We start from the raw sequence: 24,251 nt of genomic DNA on the forward strand, positions 1-24,251 counted from the left end.
GCCCATTCCAAATAAGCATTAGCCCACACTATATAAATATAGAAGCCCATATTTAATTAGTAATATCTTTGATCTCTAAATTAATCATAGATTAATTATAGATCAATACTAATTAAATAATATGATCTTATATTAATATATTAGAACTTATAATATATTAATAAATCATAACTTGTACTATTCTCAAATACTATCCATAAATTGTTCGGGTGAAGTGCAACCCAAATGGACCATGCCGGGTCGGGTCAAGTACATACCAAATATAGTTATGGACTTAGACACTATATCCAACAGTAAAATCCCTGCTAAAATGACCAGTCCGGCCACACTTGAAGCAGACAGACTCACCATCGCTACCACTCCTGCACGCACCCCCGTGCGCCCTACCACACTTCCCGCACCGGCTGTGGTCCTGATAATCCCTCGATCTCGAATCCGACCCCTTGGGCCTTTTGCCCGAACCCGTGACTGCCTGAACCTCATCCGGCTTCCTCTTCCGGATCTGCTCCAAATCAATCTCCCTCTCTCTAGCTCATGCGATCATATCCTCCAACGTTTTGCAGCTGGACCTGCTCACAAACTGCCTGATGTCATCCCTCAACATCTCGTGATATCGGGCCTTCTTCATTTCCTCATCCGCGACATACTGCGGTACAAGAAGAGCCCTCTCCCTGAACTTGGCGGTGATCTCCGCCACAGTCTTAGTGGTCTGCGTCAAATCCCGAAACTCCCGTGCCAATTATTGCACCTCAATAATCGGCGAAAACTCCGCCCTGAACCAGGCTGAGAAATCGCTCCATGTCATCGCGTCCAACGCGGCATCATCCCCCAAAGCATGACCAATCTCCTCCCACCAATCCCTCTCTTTATCCTTCAGAAGACAGGAGGCGAGTCTGACCTTGTCCCCCTCGGGACACCGGCTTGTACGGAATGCATTAGCGACATCGGCCAACCACCTACTGCTAGCAATGGGGTCCTTATCCCCATGATAATCTGGTGCTCCGCAAGCTCTAAACACTCGGAATGTCAAAGTACGCGCTCCCATCAAAGCCATCATCTCGGTACGAAAGGCTCCTAGCCTCTCATCCAAGATCTCCAGTATACTCTCCTTGACCGTGCCAAAGATCACAGGAGTCTGATCTAGGATATTGCGTGTAACCTTAGCTGATATCAACTCTCTCATCTGCTCCTCGAGCTGCTCGGCCCCTGAACCCGAGCCTGATCCGGCCACTGGTCTCTCTCGCAATGTCACCATGCTGACATACATAACACACAACTATCAAAATACACATCACTAGTGAGGGATCATATACGCACTACAAGTTTCCCCAGTCTCATCTCGGCTTTTCCCGAATCGAGTACGGATCCTCTGCTTTCAGTACTACGGGACCATACTACCTTCCACATCTATCCGTACTTTCCTCAGGAACTGCTTCGAATCCACCAGGTCCCTTTTCTACTACTACTTCTCCCAACACTACCTCATCCTAGGCTTGCCCTAGGGAAACCTCTGACTCAAACCAAACTAGCCCTCAGCCGCTGAAGGCCTCCTTATGATGCCAATTAGCCTTCACCTGGATACCATCACATGTGATGAGGCTCAGATAATCCTTCGAGTGAATGATCCGTCCCTACAACGGTTGGACTCAAACAAGAGCTGCGCAATAGGGCCAAATCTAGCACTCTGAGATTATTCAACCCTGATCACATGTGACGTGACGTATCTGCCTAATGGCTAGCTTCCATCACTCGGAGTCCCACAATGCAGAAAGCAAGCAGCATTCAGACAAGGGAAAATCTAACCATAACATACTCAAGCAATCATAATCTCATATCAAGAATCTGTACTAGCATGCAACACAAACTCATAAACTCAGGCATAACCTAAACATGCTATCCTACTACTGTCTAACCAGCACTATCATGCAGCTCAGAAGCACATATATCAGGCACATAAGGCATCCTCCGCTGATTGCATGCACCACACCCTTTTCTTATCAAAATTCTTTTCTTTCTGAATTCTTTTTGCTTTTCTAAAACTGTTTTCTTTCTCAAAACTCTCTTTTTACAAATCAGTCTTTTCATTTTAAAAACATCTATACCAATTCCTCAGTTTGAGTTCAGACACACCCGAGAGCATGTCTAAATCCCTCAAACCAAGGATCTGATACCAACTTGTAACGTTCCAAAATTCAAGACTAAAAATTTCTGTTATAAAACATTACTTAAAACATAATTATCAATCCATAATGTAGGCAGAGTATTAATTTCCAAAACATATGTTCATTATCAGAGTAAAACTTTCCCAGGCTGTCTAATCTATGGTGTGTGCCATGCAATCACCCGGAGCTCTTCCCTCCGCTACCGGAAATACCTGAAACCAAAACTGAAAACTGTACACACGAAGCTTAGTGAGTTCCCCCAACCTACCACATACCATGCATGAACACATACTGCACATACTGGGCCATGCCCGCTATTCTGGGCCTCGCACCCTACCTCGGGCCTCGCCCGCTACAACGGCCCCGCCGCTCCAGACCTTGCCTGGCTTCGAGCCCCGCTCGGATACAAATCTATTTCACTTAGGCCTCGCCTGTCACTGGGCCTCGCCCGCTAACATATAATAGCACATAAACATATCACAACACATAAGCTAAACATACACTAATGGATCCTGTCCTAAGGCCTCGCCTATCCTGGGCCTCGCCCTTGTTCTGCTACTGATGAGTCATGGAACCCCGTCCACGCTTCTATTGATAGTGAGATACGGGCCCATCCCACACTTACTCTTTCCCTAACTTGGGCCTTGCCCCTGTTCTGCTGCTAATGAGATGTGGAACACCATCCACACTCTGCTATCAGTGAGATACGGGACCTCGCCTACTCTCACCTCCCTACCAGGCACATACATGTATCACACAGACAACAAGTATAACTATCATATAAACCATTCCTTGGGCACCTGCCCGCTATAATTGGTCCTCGTCCTGAATATCATACTAGCATACTGTGCCCAGGGCTAACCCCCGGGTCTTCTACTCATAACTACATGGGCCGGCATTGTGGCCTTAGACCCATTCACACAAAGGGAAACTCACCCGCACTTGCTGAACATTGCTGATAACACCTCTAGCTGCTGCCCGACAACTCTCTGAACTTCTGCTCCACTAGCTCCTCTAGCTACCAATATCAATGCAACACTTAGTCTAGTTGTCCTCCGAAAGTCAACTAAGTCAACTCAGGTCAAAGTCAAAGTCCTGGTCAAGGTCAACCTTCCAGGTCAACCCTACTCGCCGAGTCTTCCTACTGACTCGCCGAGTTCACACGCTCAGATTCCTTTCATTCGCGACTCGACTCGACGAGTCAGCCCCTGACCCGCCAAGTCTACCGGTTTCCGAGTCCTGACCTATCCAACTCACTGAGTCCCCACTCAACTCACTGATCCGAGTCTTAACTCGAAGGGTTTGGGGTTTCGCGACTTGACTCGCCGAGTCCAAGAACAGTCGCCGAGTCCAAGGCAATCTTCAACAGACTCGCCGAGTTGTTCTTCCAACTCACCGAGTTCCTGCCCAACTTCATCCAACTCGCTGAGTCCACCCATGTGACTCGTCGAGTCGTTCCAGTTCTTAATCCATTCTGTTGCTTTTCGAGCCATGCAGGGGATCCAAATCATAGATCCATACTTCCAAGGCTCAATCCTTATGTAAAGTTGCAAACTTTACGTATAACTAAAGAGATCTAGGCTCAAAACACACTAGGGCTAGGTTTTAGGACAAAAGGGCTTCACCAACTACTCAATATTTGATGCTTTACGACATATTGGACCATCCCAACACTAGATCTGAAGTGGCAACCACATTTCTAAGCCCCAAATCCGAATTGGGTCTCAAACAACCATAAAACCCCTAAATCTCATAACAAAAATGGGTCCATATGCAAAGGAGGGAAGATAGCAGCTTATTACCTCCAAGATGAACACAAACTGAAGTAGATCTCGGATCTACACCTCTCCTTTGAAGCAACCCTCTTGATCTTCAAGTTCCTTTCAAAGGTTCCCTCCTCCAAAGCTATTCCTCTCAAATGATGGAAGCTCACACAAAATCTAAGGTTTACAGGCTCTATAGGATGATATGGAGGCTGAGGAAGGGACATAACACCATTTATATAGGATACAACTCCCGGGATCAGGGTTTTCCTTGTTCAGACCAGACTCGTCGAGTCCCCTTAGCCGACTCGCCGAGTCGGTTACTTAATCGATCCCCGGTTCCCGCTCCAACTCGTCGAGTTCCTCCCTGGACTCGACGAGTTGACCCTTTGACTTAGGGTTTTCTTTCCTTTCTTGGCCTTCCTGATTTTGGGTGTTATAAGAGATGCCCATATCCATTGATTTGAAGGTTGCTAACATCCTGCTTGATTGTGTAAGTCATGATCATAAAAGCATCTTATGATAATGATTGGATTAAAAATAATCCTATGATTATAAGTAACAAAAGTCTTATCATTTACATTTATCGTTTCCCCAGTAATGAAGTTTTGGGTTGTTAGTTTTTGAAATAGTCCTACAAGAAACTTGAACTTACCAATTATGGTTACTGTAAAAACATTACCTTCGTATTACTTCATGCAAACATAGGAAAAAGTTATAATTTTGGTTCCTGTAGTGTACATTTTTTAGCTTTCTAAGGGCAAAATAGTCATATTCATAGTATTCATACCTATCTTGTTTCAGACATTCATGGTGCTCATGTTCAAGGCAATATAATTACATCATAGTATCAAACATCCTAGAACCTGAAGTAGTTATAAGCGCAAAACCATCTATTGGTGGTGGTGTGTGAATTTCACCCTATCGTTCTCCTTGTTTTATATGGTCATCATTTCTTAACGTTGCTTTCCTCTGTTTTTGTATTTGTAAAGAAGAGTATGTGGGTTTTCTTTTCAACTTTTTCAATGTTGTTCGCTGATAATGTAGAAGGGGCATCATTTTGCTAATTTTGTGTCTTTGGTGTTTATGTTTATGTAACCTTTTGTGCTCTTATCTTCCAATTTTCGGGTGCAAAAAATTATAAATCTTTATTCTATATTCTTAAAATGATGTTGGATTGAGAAAAGAAACATGTATAGTATTAATCTAGAGTCAAAATTTTACGTATTCTTGTTCTTTATGATCTGTTTTAGATTCTTTTTTCAGAAACAGAAAGATGAAATTTTCTTTCCTTTATAACTTGTAAATGCTGGTTATGTTTGTTTTAAATTGAAAATTTATGATCGCAATACCCATTTGAAAGTTAAAAAAAAAGAACCGGATCTTTGTTTTACATATTAGTTTTTAAATTTAAAATAGAATTTATGTCACAAAGTCAAAGTTAGAATTTATGTTACAAACCGAAAGGAACTAATCGTCCGAATGAACTATTTTTCCCCGCCGCTTTGCGCGGGTATACAGCTAGTATGTATATATATATATATATATATATATATATATATATATATATATATATATATATATATATATATATATGAAGGTTGCAGAAAACGCTCGACGTAGGCTCGGCGGTGGACTGAGGTCAAGGGATTAATCGGCTAGGCGGGGATTAATCGGCTAGGCGGGGATTAATCGGGGACCATTAATTATTAAAAAATTATTAAAATTTTAATAAATATAACATTAATCCTAAGAATATAACACTAAATAGAACATAAATAGAACATTATAACATGAAAATATGATTACATAAAAAACCCCTTTGATTTATAATACATCACATCTAAAAACATTATAAATGAGTTTTTGAATCGATCTCATGCTAACTTTCCAAGCTGTTTTAGTAGCAGTAAATTCCATCACAGGAACATTTGGAAAATTCTGCTTTAGACACCCCAGCACTTTGTAATCTGGATGAAAAGCATGTCCCCAATTATTTAATAAACAATAATGAGTATGTATGTTTATATATCATAATGTAAAATCATAAGAGTAAGTAGAATCGTACATTCTTATACCTTACACAATGTGCTTCATCAACAACATATCCAACAAGTTGTCCCTGTAATTGATCGAACAGGTTGTTGCACCTTATCAACAAGTTGTGGCACCTTATCAACATTATCAACATTCACTCAAGCAATTGATCGAACACTTGGTGGGCAGATGTCGAAGTCGCTTCTTCTTCATTTTCATTCCAACCAAACATCCCCACCACTTCTACCCTACCTGTTACAACCGAGCACAAATCCAAACCTCGAACTAGAAAAAGATAAAGAAAGAAGTCAAAGAACAAACAATTTTACCACTCAAATCTTTGAAAGGAAGTGATAAAAGAACAGAAGAAAGAACAAACTATAGAAAACCCAATCTTGAACATTGCAACCTCTAACAAATGTGAATCAAATTTCACTGTGACAAAACATCAAACAGCTGGTGTGCACCTTGATTCGCTATCACTTGCACAACATTTTCATAAGAGATTACGAGATTTTATGTAATCCCTATTCTATTTTCCTAATCTCAATCGATTTCACCATTGGGACTTAACCCATGGTCAAAAAACATGCTACCGATAAGTGAGAAGTCGGAAGAAGAGTTAGAAGTAAAAAAGAACCTGGATAACTCAATTAGTGTTGACGAGAGGAGCTGAAGTCGGAAGAAGAGTTGATTTTGGAATCGATAAACTTCAAGAGTTGATTTTGGAACCGATAAGCTGAAGTCGTGAACTGAAGCTTGGAAGGAGACTGCAACATCGTTGCTTGAAGGAGATGACGAACCAGGGGCCAGAGCTAAAAACGACGGCGTGAGACTGTCGAAGGTGAACGGAAGAAGAAGATGTGATTGATTTCCCTTTGTTCATTCTCATTTGTGGTTCAGAGAGACAGAGAGAATGTCGATTTTATTTTGACTGCATCGAATGAGAAAACGGAAGCAACCCTAGAAGCATTTGTTACATTTTTTACAATTTTGCCCTTAATTTTTTTTTTAAATTGAGTTGACTTTCGTTGACCGATTTGGGCGCCTAGACCCGTCTTTGACCGACTTTGACCACCTCCGATTATATAGCCCGATTAGCTATAAACGTCGACAGTCGAGGACCGCCAAGCGCCTAGGCGCCGATTAATCGGCCGCCTAGGCCGATATTTGCAACGCTGATATATATATATATATATATATATATATATATATATATATATATATATATATATATATATATATAGAGAGAGAGAGAGAGAGAGAGAGAAGATCAGGTGAGGACTCGTGAGAATACCTTAAAAAATCTTTAAAAAATATAAATAAATATATATATATATATATATATATATATATATATATATATATATAAATCATAAAATCGAGCATAATCCTACATCGGAGAGAAAAAAAATATTGGAAAAAAAATTTAGATCATTATGTAACATCCCGTTTGAAATCAAATAAAATAAATAAATAAATAATAAACCCAAACCCCAGAGATGTAAATGATATATATATATATATATATATATATATATATATCAAGGTTGCAGAAAACGCTCGACGTAGACTCGGCGGTGGACTGGGGTCAAGGGATTAATCGGCTAGGCGGGGATTAATCGGGGACCATTAATTATTAAAAAATTATTAAAATTTTAATAAATATAACATTAATCCTAAGAATATAACACTAAATAGAACATAAATAGAACATTATAACATGAAAATATGATTACATAAAAAACCCCTTTGATTTATAATACATCACATCTAAAAACATTATAAATGAGTTTTTGAATCGATCTCATGCTAACTTTCCAAGCTGTTTTAGTAGCAGTAAATTCCATCACAGGAACATTTGGAAAATTCTGCTTTAGACACCCCAGCACTTTGTAATCTGGATGAAAAGCATGTCCCCAATTGTTTAATAAACAATAATGAGTATGTATGTTTATATATATCATAGTGTAAAATCATAAGAGTAAGTAGAATCGTACATTCTTATACCTTACACAATGTGCTTCATCAACAACATATCCAACAAGTTGTCCCTGTAATTGATCGAACAGGTTGTTGCACCTTATCAACAAGTTGTGGCACCTTATCAACATTATCAACATTCACTCAAGTAATTGATCGAACACTTGGTGGGCAGATGTCGAAGTCGCTTCTTCTTCATTTTCATTCCAACCAAACATCCCCACCACTTCTACCCTACCTGTTACAACCGAGCACAAATCCAAACCTCGAACTAGAAAAGATGAAGAAAGAAGTCAAAGAACAAACAATTTTACCACTCAAATCTTTGAAAGGAAGTGATAAAAGAACAGAAGAAAGAACAAACTATAGAAAACCCAATCTTGAACACTGCAGCCTCCAACAAATGTGAATCAAATTTCACTGTGACAAAACATCAAACAGCTGGTGTGCACCTTGATTCGCTATCACTTGCACAACATTTTCATAAGAGATTACGAGATTTTATGTAATCGCTATTCTATTTTCCTAATCTCAATCGATTTCACCATTGGGACTTAACCCATGGTCAAAAAACATGCTACCGATAAGTGAGAAGTCGGAAGAAGAGTTAGAAGTAAAAAAGAACCTGGATAACTCAATTAGTGTTGATGAGAGGAGATGAAGTCGGAGGAAGAGTTGATTTTGGAATCAATAAACTTCAAGAGTTGATTTTGGAACTGATAAGCTGAAGTCGTGAACTGAAGCTTGGAAGGAGACTGCAACATCGTTGCTTGAAGGAGATGATGAACCGGGGGCCAGAGCTAAAAACGATGGCGTGAGACTGTCGAAGGTGAACGGAAGAAGAAGATGCGATTGATTTCCCTTTGTTCATTCTCGTTTGTGGTTCAGAGAGACAGAGAGAATGTCGATTTTATTTTGACTGCATCGAATGAGAAAACGGAAGCAACCCTAGAAGCATTTGTTACATTTTTTACAATTTTGCCCTTAATTTTTTTCAAATCGAGTTGACTTTCGTTGACCGATTTGGGCGCCTAGACCCGTCTTTGACCGACTTTGACCACCTCCGATTATATAGCCCGATTAGCTATAAACGTCGACAGTCGAGGACCGCCAAGCGCCTAGGCGCCGATTAATCGGCCGCCTAGGCCGATATTTGCAACATTGATATATATATATATATATATATATATATATATATATATATATATATATATTATTTTATCGAATCCCTGAATCAATAATAATTTATTAGTGTTAGTCTTGGGAGTTAGATACTATAAGTTCAGGAATTTACAGTCTAAATTATATCACTTGGACTTGTATTGAATAGATTATTGGAAGCATGAGCTAAAGGGGTAAAATCTGGAGTTGGATTGTAATGATTAGAAAAGGAGGGGCCAAATATGTCAATTGGGATGAAGTTTTATATGGATTTGGGGTTAAGAACGTGCCTCCAGTCCCCTCGTTGCATCTCCAAAACCCTAACACTACTTCTACTACTTCAGCCGCCACCACCCTTATACCTCCAACCCTCTAGCCACCACCCCTTGTCGCCACTGAAGAAGCACCGGAACATCCATCGTCCGAGTCTCAATGTCGATGTAAGTTAGTCGAGATGATCGGAGCTTCGAGGTTCGCGAATTTTGTTGTTGTTCATTGTGGTTTCTGCTTATCCCCTTCCCTTGTTTCTCCTGTTGCTACGCCTTAGCTCACGATCTTCGGCGCCGTCCCACGTGTTCGTCACGACGATGTTGCCTATGGCCATCTTTTACCATCAAAAAAGGGTGGTTTCGGTCGTGCTATTATTTTAGTGTGTGCGTGTGTGCATTTGGCTTGAGCAGAAGTTGTGAAGAACCACCATGGCAGCCAACCATGGTAGTTGCCGCCGCTAGTGCTGCTGTTGCCGTCGTTTCAGGCCGTTGCCGCCATCGTACGCCACCAGGTGGGTGGTTGTGTTCATATTCTGAGCAAAGACGTGTGTGTGTGCTTCTGTTGCTAGTGTACATGTCGTGTGTGTATTTTTCTTGGCTGAACATCACAAGAGAAGCCATCACCACCACCGTGAGGTGGTAGCTATCATCGCCGACCACCGCCTACCGCCACAAGGGTGGCTGTACGTGTGCATGTGTGTTATATTGCTTGTGCATTTCCTTTTAGATAATATTTTGTATGTATATTGTTTGAACGGTAAATTCAAAGAAACCCACCGCCACCACTGTGAGGTAGTGGCTGCCGCCTTCTACCGCCACTAGCCGCTGTGTTGGGTGGCGGTGTGTATTTGTGTGTGATTGGATTGCTATTGGAGATGCTTGGACATGTTTTGGTCTAGAATCATAACCACCACCACCACGAGGTGGCGGCTGCCGCTGTGAGCCGCCGTTGACCACCACTACCCGAGGTGGTAGTGGGTTGTGCCCGACTTATTTAACATTAATTAACCTAAAAACTTAACCACTGGACTAATTGGCTTGCGATTGGGTTGGAAACCCTAATTAGGGTTTAGAAAACCCTAATTTTGGATATGTTAGTTTTGGAGTTGTCGGGACCCGCATTTTGGACCATTGGAATTGAATTATGAATTACGCCCGACCACACCGTATGATTGACCTAGTAGAATGATGGACTTAATGGATTAAGTCCTTAATGGGTTAAGTGTTTTTAATTAACCTTAATCATCATTTTATGTGAAAACCCTAATTGTGTTGGGTTTTGAGTTGGGCTTAGATGTTTGGATTCTTGATGGGCCATTTAATAACAAGTATATGGACTAGGAAATTTGGATGAGCTATAGGGTAAGGCCCATGTGAGGGGTTTGGGCTCAATTTGGAAAATTAGGCCATATGTTGGGCCTTGGTTCGTTGTTTGGCTTTTGGGCCTTCAGGGTGTATATTAGGGCCTTGGGCTGGGATCAAGCTAGGTTGGGGGTAAAGTAGTATTTTTACCCCAAGCATGGACTTATGGTTATGTATTGGAACCCAATTATTAATTGGGTGTTTGTTTTGATGTTAATAGTTCGGGAATCTGTCATCTAGCAGCTAGAGTTTTATCAGCGAGACTTCAGTAGTGCGAGGTGAGTTACCTTCCCGGTATCAGTGGGTCGAAGGCACCAATGCCGACCCACTAGTTGTTTATAGTAAAGATGATTGTCTTTGTGATAATTGTCTGGTATGTCACTATCTATTGTGATTTATGTGCTTGTATGCTATGATATTATGTGGTAGTGGTAGGGGTGAAAGACCGATTTAATTTATGTTTTTTATAATAAAATCAGAGAAATCTTTTTTTAAAAGATGTTGCAGAATTTATTCCCAAAACAAAACATGATAAAAGTTTATCAAAACTTTCTTTAAGACATGTATAGTTTCATTTCATATCAAAACCTCGGGATGTCATGTTCCGATACGGATCAAAAGCATAAACAAGACATTATAAGCCTTTCAACAGTTATTTACAACTATTGGCCTATAATCCAAAAATCCCTCATTGTCCTCCGACTATGCTCGGGGTCCGCTACCTGTAACATAAAAAGCTGAGTGGGTCAGGCTTGGGAGCCTGGTGAGCATATAGGGTTTACAACCCACAATAATAATAAACTTACTAAGTTCATCAATCAACAATAACCCTGATTACCCGTTCCCGTTATCCTCACTTTATGTCCCTAAGCACTTGTCACAAGGGACCTAGCTTAAAGAATATCATCGGGATGGACACTACTGCTAAGGGGTTTCCTCAGCCATACATGTCCTAAAGGCAACCATGAGGGGGATGGAGTACAACGAATGAACACCCAAGTTCATTAACACCTACAGGTTGCGGACCTGCTAATGTTTCCCACTGGACCGTCTAGAACGCCTGTGGTCGTCATCCAAACTCCGCTAGATGACTTGATCTCAAAACACGTCGATGCCTCTCCTCAATTTTATTTTATCACACATCACTATCTACCCATGTTCTACCCAACATATTTGTAGATAAAAATACTTATACATTTTAAAACTTGTATAAAACGTTAACTCAACAGTCACCTCAAATAAACAATTAATATATCTACACATAGCACGTATTATAAGGTAAATACTTCATATCTATGTGTAAAATAAAAGTGACTATACACTCACATAATTTGATGATAATCGGGCAACAATTCGTTTCCTAAAACGATCGTTTCTAATAAAACCGAGAGTTTTATTGAGAAACCGGGCTTTGCAAAAGTCGGGCTTCAAAACCGAAAAGATAAATTTTCCGGGCCTTCGGGCACTTCGTGGAGTATTCCGGGCTTTAAAATCGATACTGGGGCTTTGCGGGATGTTAATATGAAAGAAATATGAGATTTAGGGTGAAAAGTGGCAAATTTCCAAAGTTACCCGGGAAGGCTCGCAGCCTTCTATTTATAGGGTAGAGCTTCTGATCGGACGGCTGAGAAGGAACCACGCCTCGCAGATTTGAGGGTTTGCAGGGAAGGCACGCACGTGGGCTGCGTATGGCTCGCACATGGTCTGCGCATGTGAGGGGCTCGCTGGCAGTCTGTGATTGGACCGAGGTCTAGGGTCCGAAGTAGAGGGTTCGTGGCATGCTGCGAGGGTTCGGACATGTGCTAAGAGGGTACGTGTCTCACCGCTATTGGACCACTTTGGATCAGGCCATGTGCTCGGATGACTCAGCAGCTCAAGTGACTCAGCAGCTCGGATGACTCAGCAGGACACGTGGCACTTTTTCAGCGAGGGTGACGTGGCAACTCGTGACTATGCGAATTTTCTCGATTTTCGCGCCAAAACTTCTAAAATCCATAACTTTCGCATACGAGCTCCATTTTTGACGTTCTTTATATGCACGCGTAGCTAAAATTACGCTCTACAACTTCCGTTTAGACATCGTCGTCTAATTTTGAATTTAAATTTTATATTATTATTTTTAACAGACCGGGACAGGAAATCCGTTAAAAATTCATAACTTTTTCATCCGACGTCCGTTTTCATCAGAATTTTTACCGTTGTGCTCCTAATGACGAGACCTTCAATTCTCGTTTAGGTTGTATCGGCTAAAAATCACTCGATCTAAAATTCGAGTTTTTAGCTGTCTACTGCTAAGCTGAAACTTCGAAAAATCATAACTTCCTCATACGAAGTCAGATTTGGGCGTTCTTTTTATCGAACTTCTCGGTTTAACGAATACTACGACTTTCGTTTAGATCACTAAGGCTAAAAAGTAGTTTATCGAAAACTCACTTTTTACGACATTCAGCACCTTGCCGGTTTTGTCGCGAAACTTCGACAGGTCATAACTTCTTCGTTATAACTCGGATTTTGGTATTTTTTATATCCCCGAAATCCTTGTTTCGGCCACAACAACTTTATGTAAAGATATCGGGCTTATCTCACACTTTAATTTTGACGCTTATTTTTATTCTTAATTAATTAAAGGGTAAATTACACCAATCGTCCCTCGTGTACATGCCAGAAAGCGTGTTTAGTCCCTATTTTCAAAAATTAACTCGGACCGTCCCTCGTTTGCTTAAAACTTGCTAAATTCATCCCTCATATGTGTTTTTGTTGCAAATTTAGTCCACTCCACATTTGAAAAGACCATTATGCCCTTGGATATTTATTTTAGTTAATCTAATATTATTTATTATTATTTATAACTTAAAAAAACAACTATCCAATATAAATCTCTCTCATACGAATGAAAATACCACCACCTCCGATGTCTCTCCCCCCTCTCTCTCTCCATTCTTCTTCAATACAAAACACACACACGCAAACATGTGTTCTGATCGAGATAACAAGAAACACAAAACACACACACATCGGAAAAGAAAACAGGTTTTCTTGGAGTAGCCCCAGTCGTCTTACACCATCTATGAGGAAGATGAAATGTTGGTGGACAGAATCCTCCTCGATCTGGTGGCAGTGGACATCACGTTCCTCAATCTGATTACGTCGATCAGAATCCTTTTACTTCTCCTGCGACTCGTTCGTTCCAATTTGCAGGTTTAGGGTTTAGTTAGGTTTGATTTGTAGGTTTATGGTTTTTTCCAATTTGTAGGTTTGGGGTCTCGCTGGATTTGTATGGAGGAAAGGGGTGGGATGGTTCCAGAAATTGAAGTCGAAATCTAAATCATACATTGGTGGTGGTCATCATTCTTGAGTAATCGACGAGTTCAGACCACGGATGGCCAGGTCGGACGATTTATGTGATATTTATAAAATCACATATTTGCAGTGGTGGAAACGGGCTCCTGGGATTCACCGGTGGAATTTTTTTGTTGGTTTTAGATAGGAATGATCGCTGATGATGTATCAATTTTTTGAGAGATTATTTTGGTTGTGGATGTATCGATTTCTTGGTTTAAGGTCTTGAAGAGGGTTTGGAGTCGTGGAGTAATGGATTTGATTTCTTGAGATATTATTTTGTTTAATTTAAAACTGATGAATAAATAAAAGAAATGAAAAAAGAAATTATTAAGGGTAAAATGGTCATTTCATGTCAATAGGGACTAAGCATGCAAGAAAAAAACAAATCAGGGACGGTCTGAGTTAATTTTTGAAAATAGGGACTAAACACGTTTTTTGGCATGTGCACGAGGGACGATTATTATAATTTACCCTTAATTAAACCCTAATAATTAAGCATAAACACATAATTCACATAAAATTCACATAATTCCTTTTCATTTCTTCTAAATGAGTTACAAAGGTTAACCTAGACCATTATGTCAATATTAATGTCTAGCCTAGAAACACGGGCGTTACAGATAATCACCACAGCTCACACAAGGGTAAATACTGGCACTAAGAACCACTTATACATCAATTAGAGGCAAACCCTCGGTCTACAACCTAAAATCCTCATGCTGACTAAAAAGTCAACGTGGTCAAAAAGTCAACGGTTAAGTTACCATGTTGTGGCCAACACCATGGCCACGCCGTGGTGGCTAAACGCCAAAACAGTTGCGGTGACACTGACCACCACATCGTGACAAGCAACTCACCACATCGTGGTAATTGTCTCCAACAACTTAATGTATTAAGCTCTTAACCGATAATATCCAGAGCGCAAAAGCTTATATTTGATCCCTCTAAAGATCTCGATGGATAAAGTTTCTAACTTTATCCAAACTTTATCCATTAATCCATCCCAATAATTCAAGATCTCTAAACCTAAGTTCTTAATGGATTCATTAAAAGCATGGACACTAAACTAGATCATGCAAGACATTTTTCTAACCACCACCATGGTCCAAAAGCCATATAATTCATTCAAGGGTTCTGGAGTTCCCTCAAACTCCAAGAACGAGAAGATTTGGACCAAAATTCTCATAAAACGGCTTAATAATGATCTAGAGAAGTAATAAGCAAGATAACAACTTTATACCTCCAAATGGTCAAAAATGTGATGATGATGATGATAGATCTAAGCTGGAATCAAGCACACAAGCCACAATAGATGCTCATTTTTCCTTCGACCTTCACAAAATTGGCTCACACACATAAAAAGGCTAGGGTTTGGGTGGGATATGATCTCAGAGGTTGGAGGATGCCAATTGAGGCAAGCCTAGGAATTAGTGCCTTTAAATAATGCACTAATCCAAGGATCTAGGGTTTTAAACCCCAACCACCAGTACGTCGTGGCAAGAACTCGCCACATCATGATGCCTCACGAATACGTGTCCTTTAAACTGGAATGTCACGTTGTGGTCCTTCCACCACCACTTCATGGCCAAGCCAAAGCCTTATAAAAATTAAGTTGAATAATTCAAACTCGAAAGAAGTATACCCAGAAAGATGATGTTACACGCACACTCCTTTGCTGCATATCGATTTTTTATTTGACAACCTATTAGTTCATCCCACATTCTCCATTGCACATAACATCCATCTCTTCAACTATTATAAAAGTTTCTTTGAGTCCCACATCACCAATTGAATAGAACATCAACCCATCTTAGCCTCTGTATAATGATTTCTTAAGGATTAAGTATGCTTGTGATTGGGTTTGGGTTAAAAATTAAAATCAAACCGATAGTAACTGAAAGCCGAGCAACCAAATTGATCGGTTTAGGTACTAGGTTCGGTTTGGAATATTTGAAAACATATGCCATGGATTTAGGCTTGATGATAGGTCAAAACCGACCCAAGCTGGCACATACTCACCACTATCCGAATGATATGGACCCTCTAAATTCTACCCCTTCCCGATCAGATTCCCTCGAAGTTACCTTTTTATCCATTTTATATTCCTTTTTATAGTTTTTTTTTTATTATTAATTTCTTTATTTAGACGTATGAATTTATGTGTTGTAGCACCAAGCAACATACACTTTCAACCCTTATTTTTTTTATGCATCTTCTATAGTAATTGTTTAGATTGAAACTTTATTTTTATATATTTGTAATTCACTTGATATTGTATAATTGACATTGTTCTATATATGAATTGTTGACATTTGGAAATCACATTCCTTCTATAAATTGTAAAATCATTACGCAACGCTGCGCAATGTACAATGTGACTTAAATACTATTTAAATTATATTAATATAAAATTCAATAATAGTCCGATTACTTAATTACTTTGCATATAATATTATAAGTTTGACCATGTCCAGTTTTAATAATCTGATTAATACAAACATCACAAAATATTACAATATAGCTTCAAAATATCATTTTATTTTAGTTCACATAATTTTTTCTTTAAATTATATGGATATATATAAAATTTTAAATATCGATTTTAAATTCATGTTTTTAATATAAATAAACTAAATTATCTTCTTACCCTAGATCAAACCGAAGGGATTAAGACAATAAAAAAAAACTGAAAATGGGAAATTATCTTCATTTGAACAACCCATGTGCAAGATTAATCACCGAACACCAACAATATATTAGATATGCCAACCTGATCTTTGATGTGAAATTTCACACCTCGTCCACTAGGTTTCCATCACAAGTGCAATTATATAAATTATATTTAGTTGTATCAATTATTTCATTTTAAACTACAAATTATGGAAACCCCACTTCACATTTTTAGGAATCGATCTATCATTTAAAAAACAACTTACAAACCCGTAAACATACCCAAAAATATATATTTGGGAGAATTTTAGACTAGCTTCATAAGTTCGTTGAAATGTTATTCTTTTAAAAAACGTGTTTATAAACTATTTTTTAGTTCGACCGGTATAACATTCTAAAAATCACTTTAAAATTTACCGAATGATATTACATACCAAACACAGTGCAAAGTTTCAAATACACGTTTACTAAATTATAAAAACCAAGAGAAAAGTGATACAATTCCACCAGCTTAGAAAAAACAAAATTCTAATTAACATACACGTTGACTCATTACTTAATCTACAAACCCTTGCAAATATTAATCCACACTTGAATGAACTTCACAAACAACACAAATGTAAGCAACACTAACATCCATATGGTGATTAAAAAAAGAACAAACTACCAATACTTAAGAGTAGCTTCACTCAACACAATCCAACTAAAATCACACAAACAGTTTTAAGAGATATAACCAATCACATTCTTTTTCAATCAAATCATACTTGAAAGGTCAATCAAACAAACAAACATATAAAATCCAATATAGTAATAACAATATCCTAGTCTCCCTTAGCAGTTGCAACAATATCCTGAGCCACCTTCGGTTCCTCAACTGGAACTTGAGCCACTTGAAGCTTCTTCACACACGCTTCTGGCTCCAAAGCCTCAGCCAAGATTGAGCCACGAACAAGCCTCTCAACAGGGATTTTAATCACATCACGACGCATCCCAATATCAGCAACAACCCTACTTATACAATAAATCCCACACCCAACAACCGCCAAACCCGGAAAACTAGTGGTCAAATACCGAAGCGGAGACGAGAAAATCGCACTAGTGGCGGCTAAAAAAGACGCGGCCTGCCCACTACGCCCTACACTAATAGTAGTGAACACCAACAACCCAGTCTTACAATAGATTGCAAAATCCTCACAATTATTCTTGAAGATATTGTATCCTCCAAAACCATTTTCTAGGAGGAACTGAGCGCGATGGATGACGTCATCGGGAGGATCGGAATGCGCAAGCGTGCAAGTTCCACCTCGCGCTTTTGCGAGAAAAATAGCGGGGGAGACTGAGTATTTGAATAGATAAAGGTCGTCTCCGGATAAAAAGCAATCTAAGCATGAAGCGATGACACCTTCAGCTTTTGACTGGTCCCCACATTTTGGGCATGGGTCACCGTCTGAGTTTGACGGGGATGAGCTTAGGAGAACGCGGTCCAACACTGTTCCTGTCCCGATTTCTTGCCCTCCGCCGCGTGTGAAGTGGATCACTTTTTCATCACCGATGTATATGCCTGAAACATAAAATGTGTGAGATTTCTTGAAGCTTGGTTTCGTAATAAAATTGGTTTGGAATTGGAATAGGGAATTTACAATTTTCTCAAATGTTTGGTGATAACATTTGTGATTTGATTAGCACAACATACAAAATGGTAGGATATGGACAGAAGATAGAAAAAATCAGCCTAGAGAAACTAATTTGGGGAGAATGGATCCAAACTATCATATGTATTTTGCAATTATTATGAAATTGAATTTGGTATTAATGTATTATTGATCGTTTAATTGATTGATCGTAGTTTCTTTTTCCTTTGAATCGAAGAGTATGGTGACCAACATAGTTTTCAAATTATGTTTCTAGGTCACATTCCGAGAATTGCAAAGATCAAAATTTATGTGTAATTGCAGGTGATAAAATCCAAAATGGGTCGTGATTGAACTTGTCTTCTCTTTTGGGCAAACGGAGACTCAAAAAAGGAAAGTTTTTATCACGGGGAATTTAGCATAACTTTGATTTTTGCAATTGCCCCGAAAGTTGCAGTTTTTTCTTTACGATAAATTATCAGAATACCAAATTCAATTTCAATGAAATTGCAGAATATCTTAATTCGATATGAGAAATTAAATATCCTTACATTATAAACCCTATCTGGATGAACACATATCCTGATTTAATTCTGATTACAAGTTGTTCGTGAAGCATAACCTAAATTTACAGAGAATAAAGATAGAAATCGTAAATAAATGAGGGGAGAATTAGGGGGAAAATGAAGGAGGAAGAACCGTGATGAGCGTAGAGCCAAGCTGTACGCCATGTATAGATGTGATCGCCTGGTTTGATTTGTGATTTGTGGACTTTGTTAGAAAGTATTTGCTTCATCTCTTCCATTTTTCTTCCCCTCCCGATATCTCGATTTCTAGATTTCAAGAGAGTAGTTGCTTTGCTTCGTTAGGAGTACAATTCACAGCGCTTTGCAATCGTTTAGGCGTGTGAGGGTCCACAGGTTGCCTCTCTTAATCCAACTTCGCAGCCTTCGTAAGTTAGCGCGTGGACACTCTTTACTTTCGTTAGGGTAATATAACTTTTGCTTTTGTCCATAGATAATTATGATTTGTTTGCCTTGTTTTATTTTTTTAATAATTATGGGTGATATTATCGTATTATACACATGTTAAACAAGTATATTGATTAAATTATGTACGAAAAAACTATGATTACTGATAAAAATCAAAATTCTTATCTAAAGAACTATTATGGAATATGTACGTTTCAGATATCTATATACTTTATTTTTGTATTTACATTGTTAGTATATTTTTGAAGGTGATCATGTTATGTCAATTGACATGACCTATACAACACGAAAACACTACCTGGCAACATAGAATGAATATGTTGCATAGCAGCACAACGTGATAGCACCGAATGAAAGCAGCGTCCGACAATATTGTTCGCTAGCACAGCCTAGTCCTCGACCAAGCACAACTTGCCATGCAATGTGGTTGAGTGGTGCTTACATGTAGTGTTGTCACGTCATGTTGCTATGCGGTGTTGTCAAGTAGTGATTTTATGTTTTTTAGGTCATGTCAATTGACCTAACATCATCACCCACAAAAAATAAAGACAAACTTACAAAAATAGTCATTGTGGTTTACCAAATGTCACAAACTTAATCCCTACTAATGTTTTATGCAAATGGTCCTTATGGTTTGCAAAAGTTGCACGAAAGGCCCTTTTAATAACACCAATTCTTTGATGCAAATGGTCCCTGTGGTTTGCAAAAGTTGCACGGATGACCCTTTTTAATAACATGTGTCTCCCACATGGGGGTATTTTGGTCATTTTAAATGTAACATGGACTAAATTCGTAACATTTTGTAAACCATAGGGTAATAATTAAATGGCCGAAGGAAAAGAAGGGGGGGGGGGGGGGGGGGGGGGGGGAGGGAGGAGGAGCGGGTGTCGAACTCGTGACCTCCACCCCCCTTAAATTACCAGCACCTTAATCAATTTAGATGAATGTTCACTTTATTTATTCTTTCCTAAAATTAATTTATATAATAATAAAATCGTTAAAACATAAACAATAAATAAATTACAAAAAACATTTTTTTACATAATTTTGTTTTAAATAACACAAAATGTATTTTAGCATATTATAAAAAAATAGTTTTTTACAAACAATTTGTATGTATTTTTATATATTTGTCTTACGTAATATATATATTTTTTATTTCTTTAAAAGATATGTTTTCATATAATATATTATGTTGTATTGGAAGGTAAAATCGGCCGAATATATTTTGGTTTGGTCCAATCGGTTTTTCTAAAAACCGTTTTTCAGTTATGTGTATTTAAAAAAAACATAAAAAACCTATTCGGTTATATATCTTATTTAAATACGTATTCCACCTTAATCGCAAGTTATAAATCGTATGATTAGAATGAAAATTGAAAGAACTAATGATATATCTTTTTGAAATAATAATAATTAACACTACTCATGACATAAAAAAAAATGTATAAATTCTTTTGGGTCGTTAGTTCTAAAACTGTTTTTTCGGTTATATGTATTAAAAACAACTTAACAACGATTTTGTTATGTATCTAAATAATTTATACTATTTTTTTATGTCAAGAATAGTGTTAATTATTGTTATTTCAAAAACATATATCACTATTTCATACCATCTTCATTTTAACCATACGATTTAAAATTTGCGATTAAGAAAAAATACATATTTTAAATAAGGTATATAATCGAATAAGTTTTTTTTTATGGTTTTTTATATACATATAACCAAAACCAATAACATATTTGGCCGATTTTGTCTTCCAATACAACGTAATAACATATTATAAGAAAACATATTTTTTAAAGACATGAAAAATATTTTACATAAAATAAATACATAAAAATACATATAATAAAAAACTATTTATTTTATAATTCGATTAAATACATTTCGTTTTATTTAAAAAAAATTACGTAAAAAAATATTTTTTGTAATTTATTTATTGGTTATGTTTTTACGATTTTGCTATTATATAAATTAGTTTTAGGAAAGAATAAATCAAGTGACCATTCAGCTTAATTGGTTAAGGTGTCGGTAATTTAAGGGGGGTGTAGGTCAGGAGTTCGAGCCCGAGCTCTCCCCCTTCCTTCAGCCATTTAATTGTCTTTTCCAAACAAACTTTAAAAATGGTCCCCTTGGTTTTCCAAATGTTACGAATTCGGTCCCTGTTACACTTGAAATTGTTGGGCTTTCTACGCATCAAATACACTCTAAACTAGGTAGCGAAAAAATCGAAACTACAATATACCTAAGTGTACATGCAACCTACGTATCTATGGTTTCATGCTAATTACATATACCCTATGAAAACAAAACATAAAGAAGAAAAGCATACCTCTTATGTAGCCCTAGATCTCCATGCTTAAGATCTTGATCCTTCATGAAGTTGCTTGGATGAGAGGACTCAAACTAGAATCCCTCTAATGGTATCACACCTAATGACACCAAAGAGTGGAATAAAAATAACTACGAGAAGGGTCAATTTCACAAACCCTAAGAGGGTTAGAAATCATCCCTATGAGATGAGAAATAAGAGTTGGCGAAATTTCAAGCTAATGTGCAAGGAAGAATGAAATCCCTAAGGCCTTATTTATAGTCTTGGACCTATTCCTAGATTTTGTACTCCTTCTCATGTGGGATGGGAGCATAAACATGAAATTCAGTCCTTTTCCATATGGGATGGAGTGATTTTCATCCGACCCTAATTCTATAAGGGTTCTGGAACATTCCTGATTAACCAACTGTCGATTAATGAATATTCAACCCTTTGATTAATTAAACTATTAATTAATTCCCAAAATGTATTTATAATTAGTTTCTAGTTAATTATTAAACATAATAATTAATAAACCAATTTCTTCTTTATTTATTCTACTCAATTTGGGTCTTGAGGGCAACCCAAAAGGACCCTGTTATTATTAGAAATATTACCAAAGTTAATGACCTTGGATTCACTTTCCAACAGTCTTCCAATTAGACAAGTCATCAACTATACGAGGACCAATATTTCTCCAATAATCAACAAATAGTTAGTCATCCAATGCAACTACCGAACTCTTAATCTAATCAAGATTCAACCCTTAGATAAGTGATCAACCATCCCTTCATTCTATGATATATGTATAAATTCAAGACATGGATAATGGTCAATATCATAATTCAAGATTATTTTCCCGATAAAGATTTGTGACGACTGCATCTGACTACTAAATTGAACACATCAATTCCAGTCAGGGCTCGACTAAACACTTTAGATGTCAACACCAAATTATCGAGGGGTCCATAGATATCATTTATCCTATTAAGGCAGAAAGAACAAATAAACTTTGACTACATAGTTTTTATCTACTTCGTCATGTCACACATAGACATACCCTTTATAACTACCAGTTACTGATAGCAATGGAGTAGACCAATGCATAACAGAATGATAGAGCAAACCCCACATGTACCTAGGTTTGAAAAATAGAAGATATTATCGTCTTTGAATTACTCGTGACTATATCCATGAAGTAATCTCTAAGTGCTGGTTGGTCCAATACTTAAATCTCTATTAGGTACTCATGAGTGTTAGCGCAATCTCTATGTTATGCCGAATCACTGTGGACAATCCACTAATACTCATGACAGTATTGAATCGCTACTTACTTCCAAGAGTAAGACCGACTATGGACGTTTGAGTAAATTAATACTAAAGAAGTGGGTTCCAAACATGCAAAAGGAGAACACTGTGATAAGTTAATTGAAATGACTGATCTCCATCATATATTAAGATCTCCACTTAATAATCACCAAATCGAATTAACATTTATACTGCTTAAGCTCTCAAGTTTAAAACAAACTAAACTAAGAGTGTTCAAGCCAATTCATTTGCAAATCTAATGCCTCTTAACTTTGTCTGACTGTCAGACTTGGTCGGTGACATTGGCTTATGGAATGGATAGACAAGATTATCTTTCGATATGACTCATTAACTATGATGTCTTTACATTTGATTCACTATCAAATGGGTTGGTACTTACTGAGTATGCGTCGTGTAAGCTTGTGTGACCATGGGATCCATACTTGAGGTAAGTTCACCCTTAAAGTAACAAAGAGCCTCCAAAAGGACCATCAATGATTGAATTTCAACAAATATATCTTTAATGAATCTCTTATAGTCACGTTGTCTTCTTTGCAATTTAACCAACTGCCATGTAACGACCCAAAAATGAAGGGTAAAAATTTAATTTTTAGTATAGCGCAAACATTGATACCATTTGTTTCAAACATTTCAAATCATCATTAAGTAAGACATTTATCAGAGTTCATCCCAAAATCATTCATTACGAAAATCATAGGTGTGTGACCGCGATCAATCAGAGCCCTTCTTTTCCAAATCGATGATACCTGAACCAAAACTGTAAACCGTAAGCACAAAGCTTAGTGAGTTTCCCAGAGCATACCCCACACACAATCCACATAACACATATCATATTAGCTATAAAAGCTATCTCTAACACAGACCACATATCATATTAGCTATACAAGTTATCTCTACCACATAAGCCATGCATACCAACATATAAGGATGTCGTGGGCTCCCCCAGGGTCTTATACCTTCATGCCATGGGCTCCCCCCATGGTCTTTACCTAGTAATGTCATGGGCTCCCCCACATGGTCTTATATCCAACTGCCATGGGCTCCCCTTGGGGTCTTCCATGCAATAACATACATAAACAACTAGCATATCATATATCACAGAAGTATCTATCATATTACATAACACATACATAAACATATAAGGATGTCGTGGGCTCCCCCTAGGTTCTTATACCATCATGCCATGGGATCCCCCACATGGTCTTTACCTAGGAATGTCATGGGCTCCCCCA

At 38.0% G+C, this 24,251-nt stretch overlaps 1 protein-coding gene and 1 long non-coding RNA gene across 3 annotated transcripts; both read right to left on the minus strand.

Moving 5' to 3' along the window:
• Positions 1-5,661: 5,661 nt before the first annotated feature.
• LOC145090545 (uncharacterized) lies at positions 5,662-6,891 on the minus strand. 2 transcript variants are annotated; one of them, XR_013701639.1, is made up of 3 exons: positions 6,603-6,891; positions 6,004-6,247; positions 5,662-5,895 (listed from the first exon to the last, which is right to left on the minus strand). It is a non-coding gene; the product is annotated as an uncharacterized LOC145090545 (long non-coding RNA). The 2 variants fall into 2 exon arrangements; XR_013701638.1 differs by having other exon boundaries at positions 6,004-6,214; positions 6,292-6,891.
• A 10,528-nt stretch (positions 6,892-17,419) lies between these two features.
• LOC145087201 (NC domain-containing protein-like protein) lies at positions 17,420-19,305 on the minus strand. Its single transcript, XM_079025111.1, has 2 exons — positions 19,083-19,305; positions 17,420-18,313 (listed from the first exon to the last, which is right to left on the minus strand). Exons 1-2 carry the CDS (start codon positions 19,186-19,188, stop codon positions 17,574-17,576), a joined length of 846 nt encoding a protein of 281 aa, XP_078881237.1. The 5' UTR covers positions 19,189-19,305; the 3' UTR covers positions 17,420-17,573.
• Between the last annotated feature and the right edge of the window lie 4,946 nt (positions 19,306-24,251).

Source organism: Lactuca serriola, chromosome 2, assembly GCF_051521515.1.
Source record: "Lactuca serriola cultivar US96UC23 chromosome 2, Lser_US96UC23_V15, whole genome shotgun sequence".
In the NCBI taxonomy this organism is placed as follows: Eukaryota; Viridiplantae; Streptophyta; class Magnoliopsida; order Asterales; family Asteraceae; genus Lactuca; species Lactuca serriola.

What these genes read in the sequence shown, in the direction of transcription:
- LOC145087201 (XM_079025111.1), bottom strand. Translation starts at nt 19,188, where the DNA reads ATGGAAGAGATGAAGCAAATACTTTCTAACAAAGTCCACAAATCACAA. An exon ending in TTGGCTCTACGCTCATCACG is followed by an intron (nt 18,314 to 19,082) that starts GTTCTTCCTCCT and finishes TTTATGTTTCAG; the next exon opens with GCATATACATCGGTGATGAA.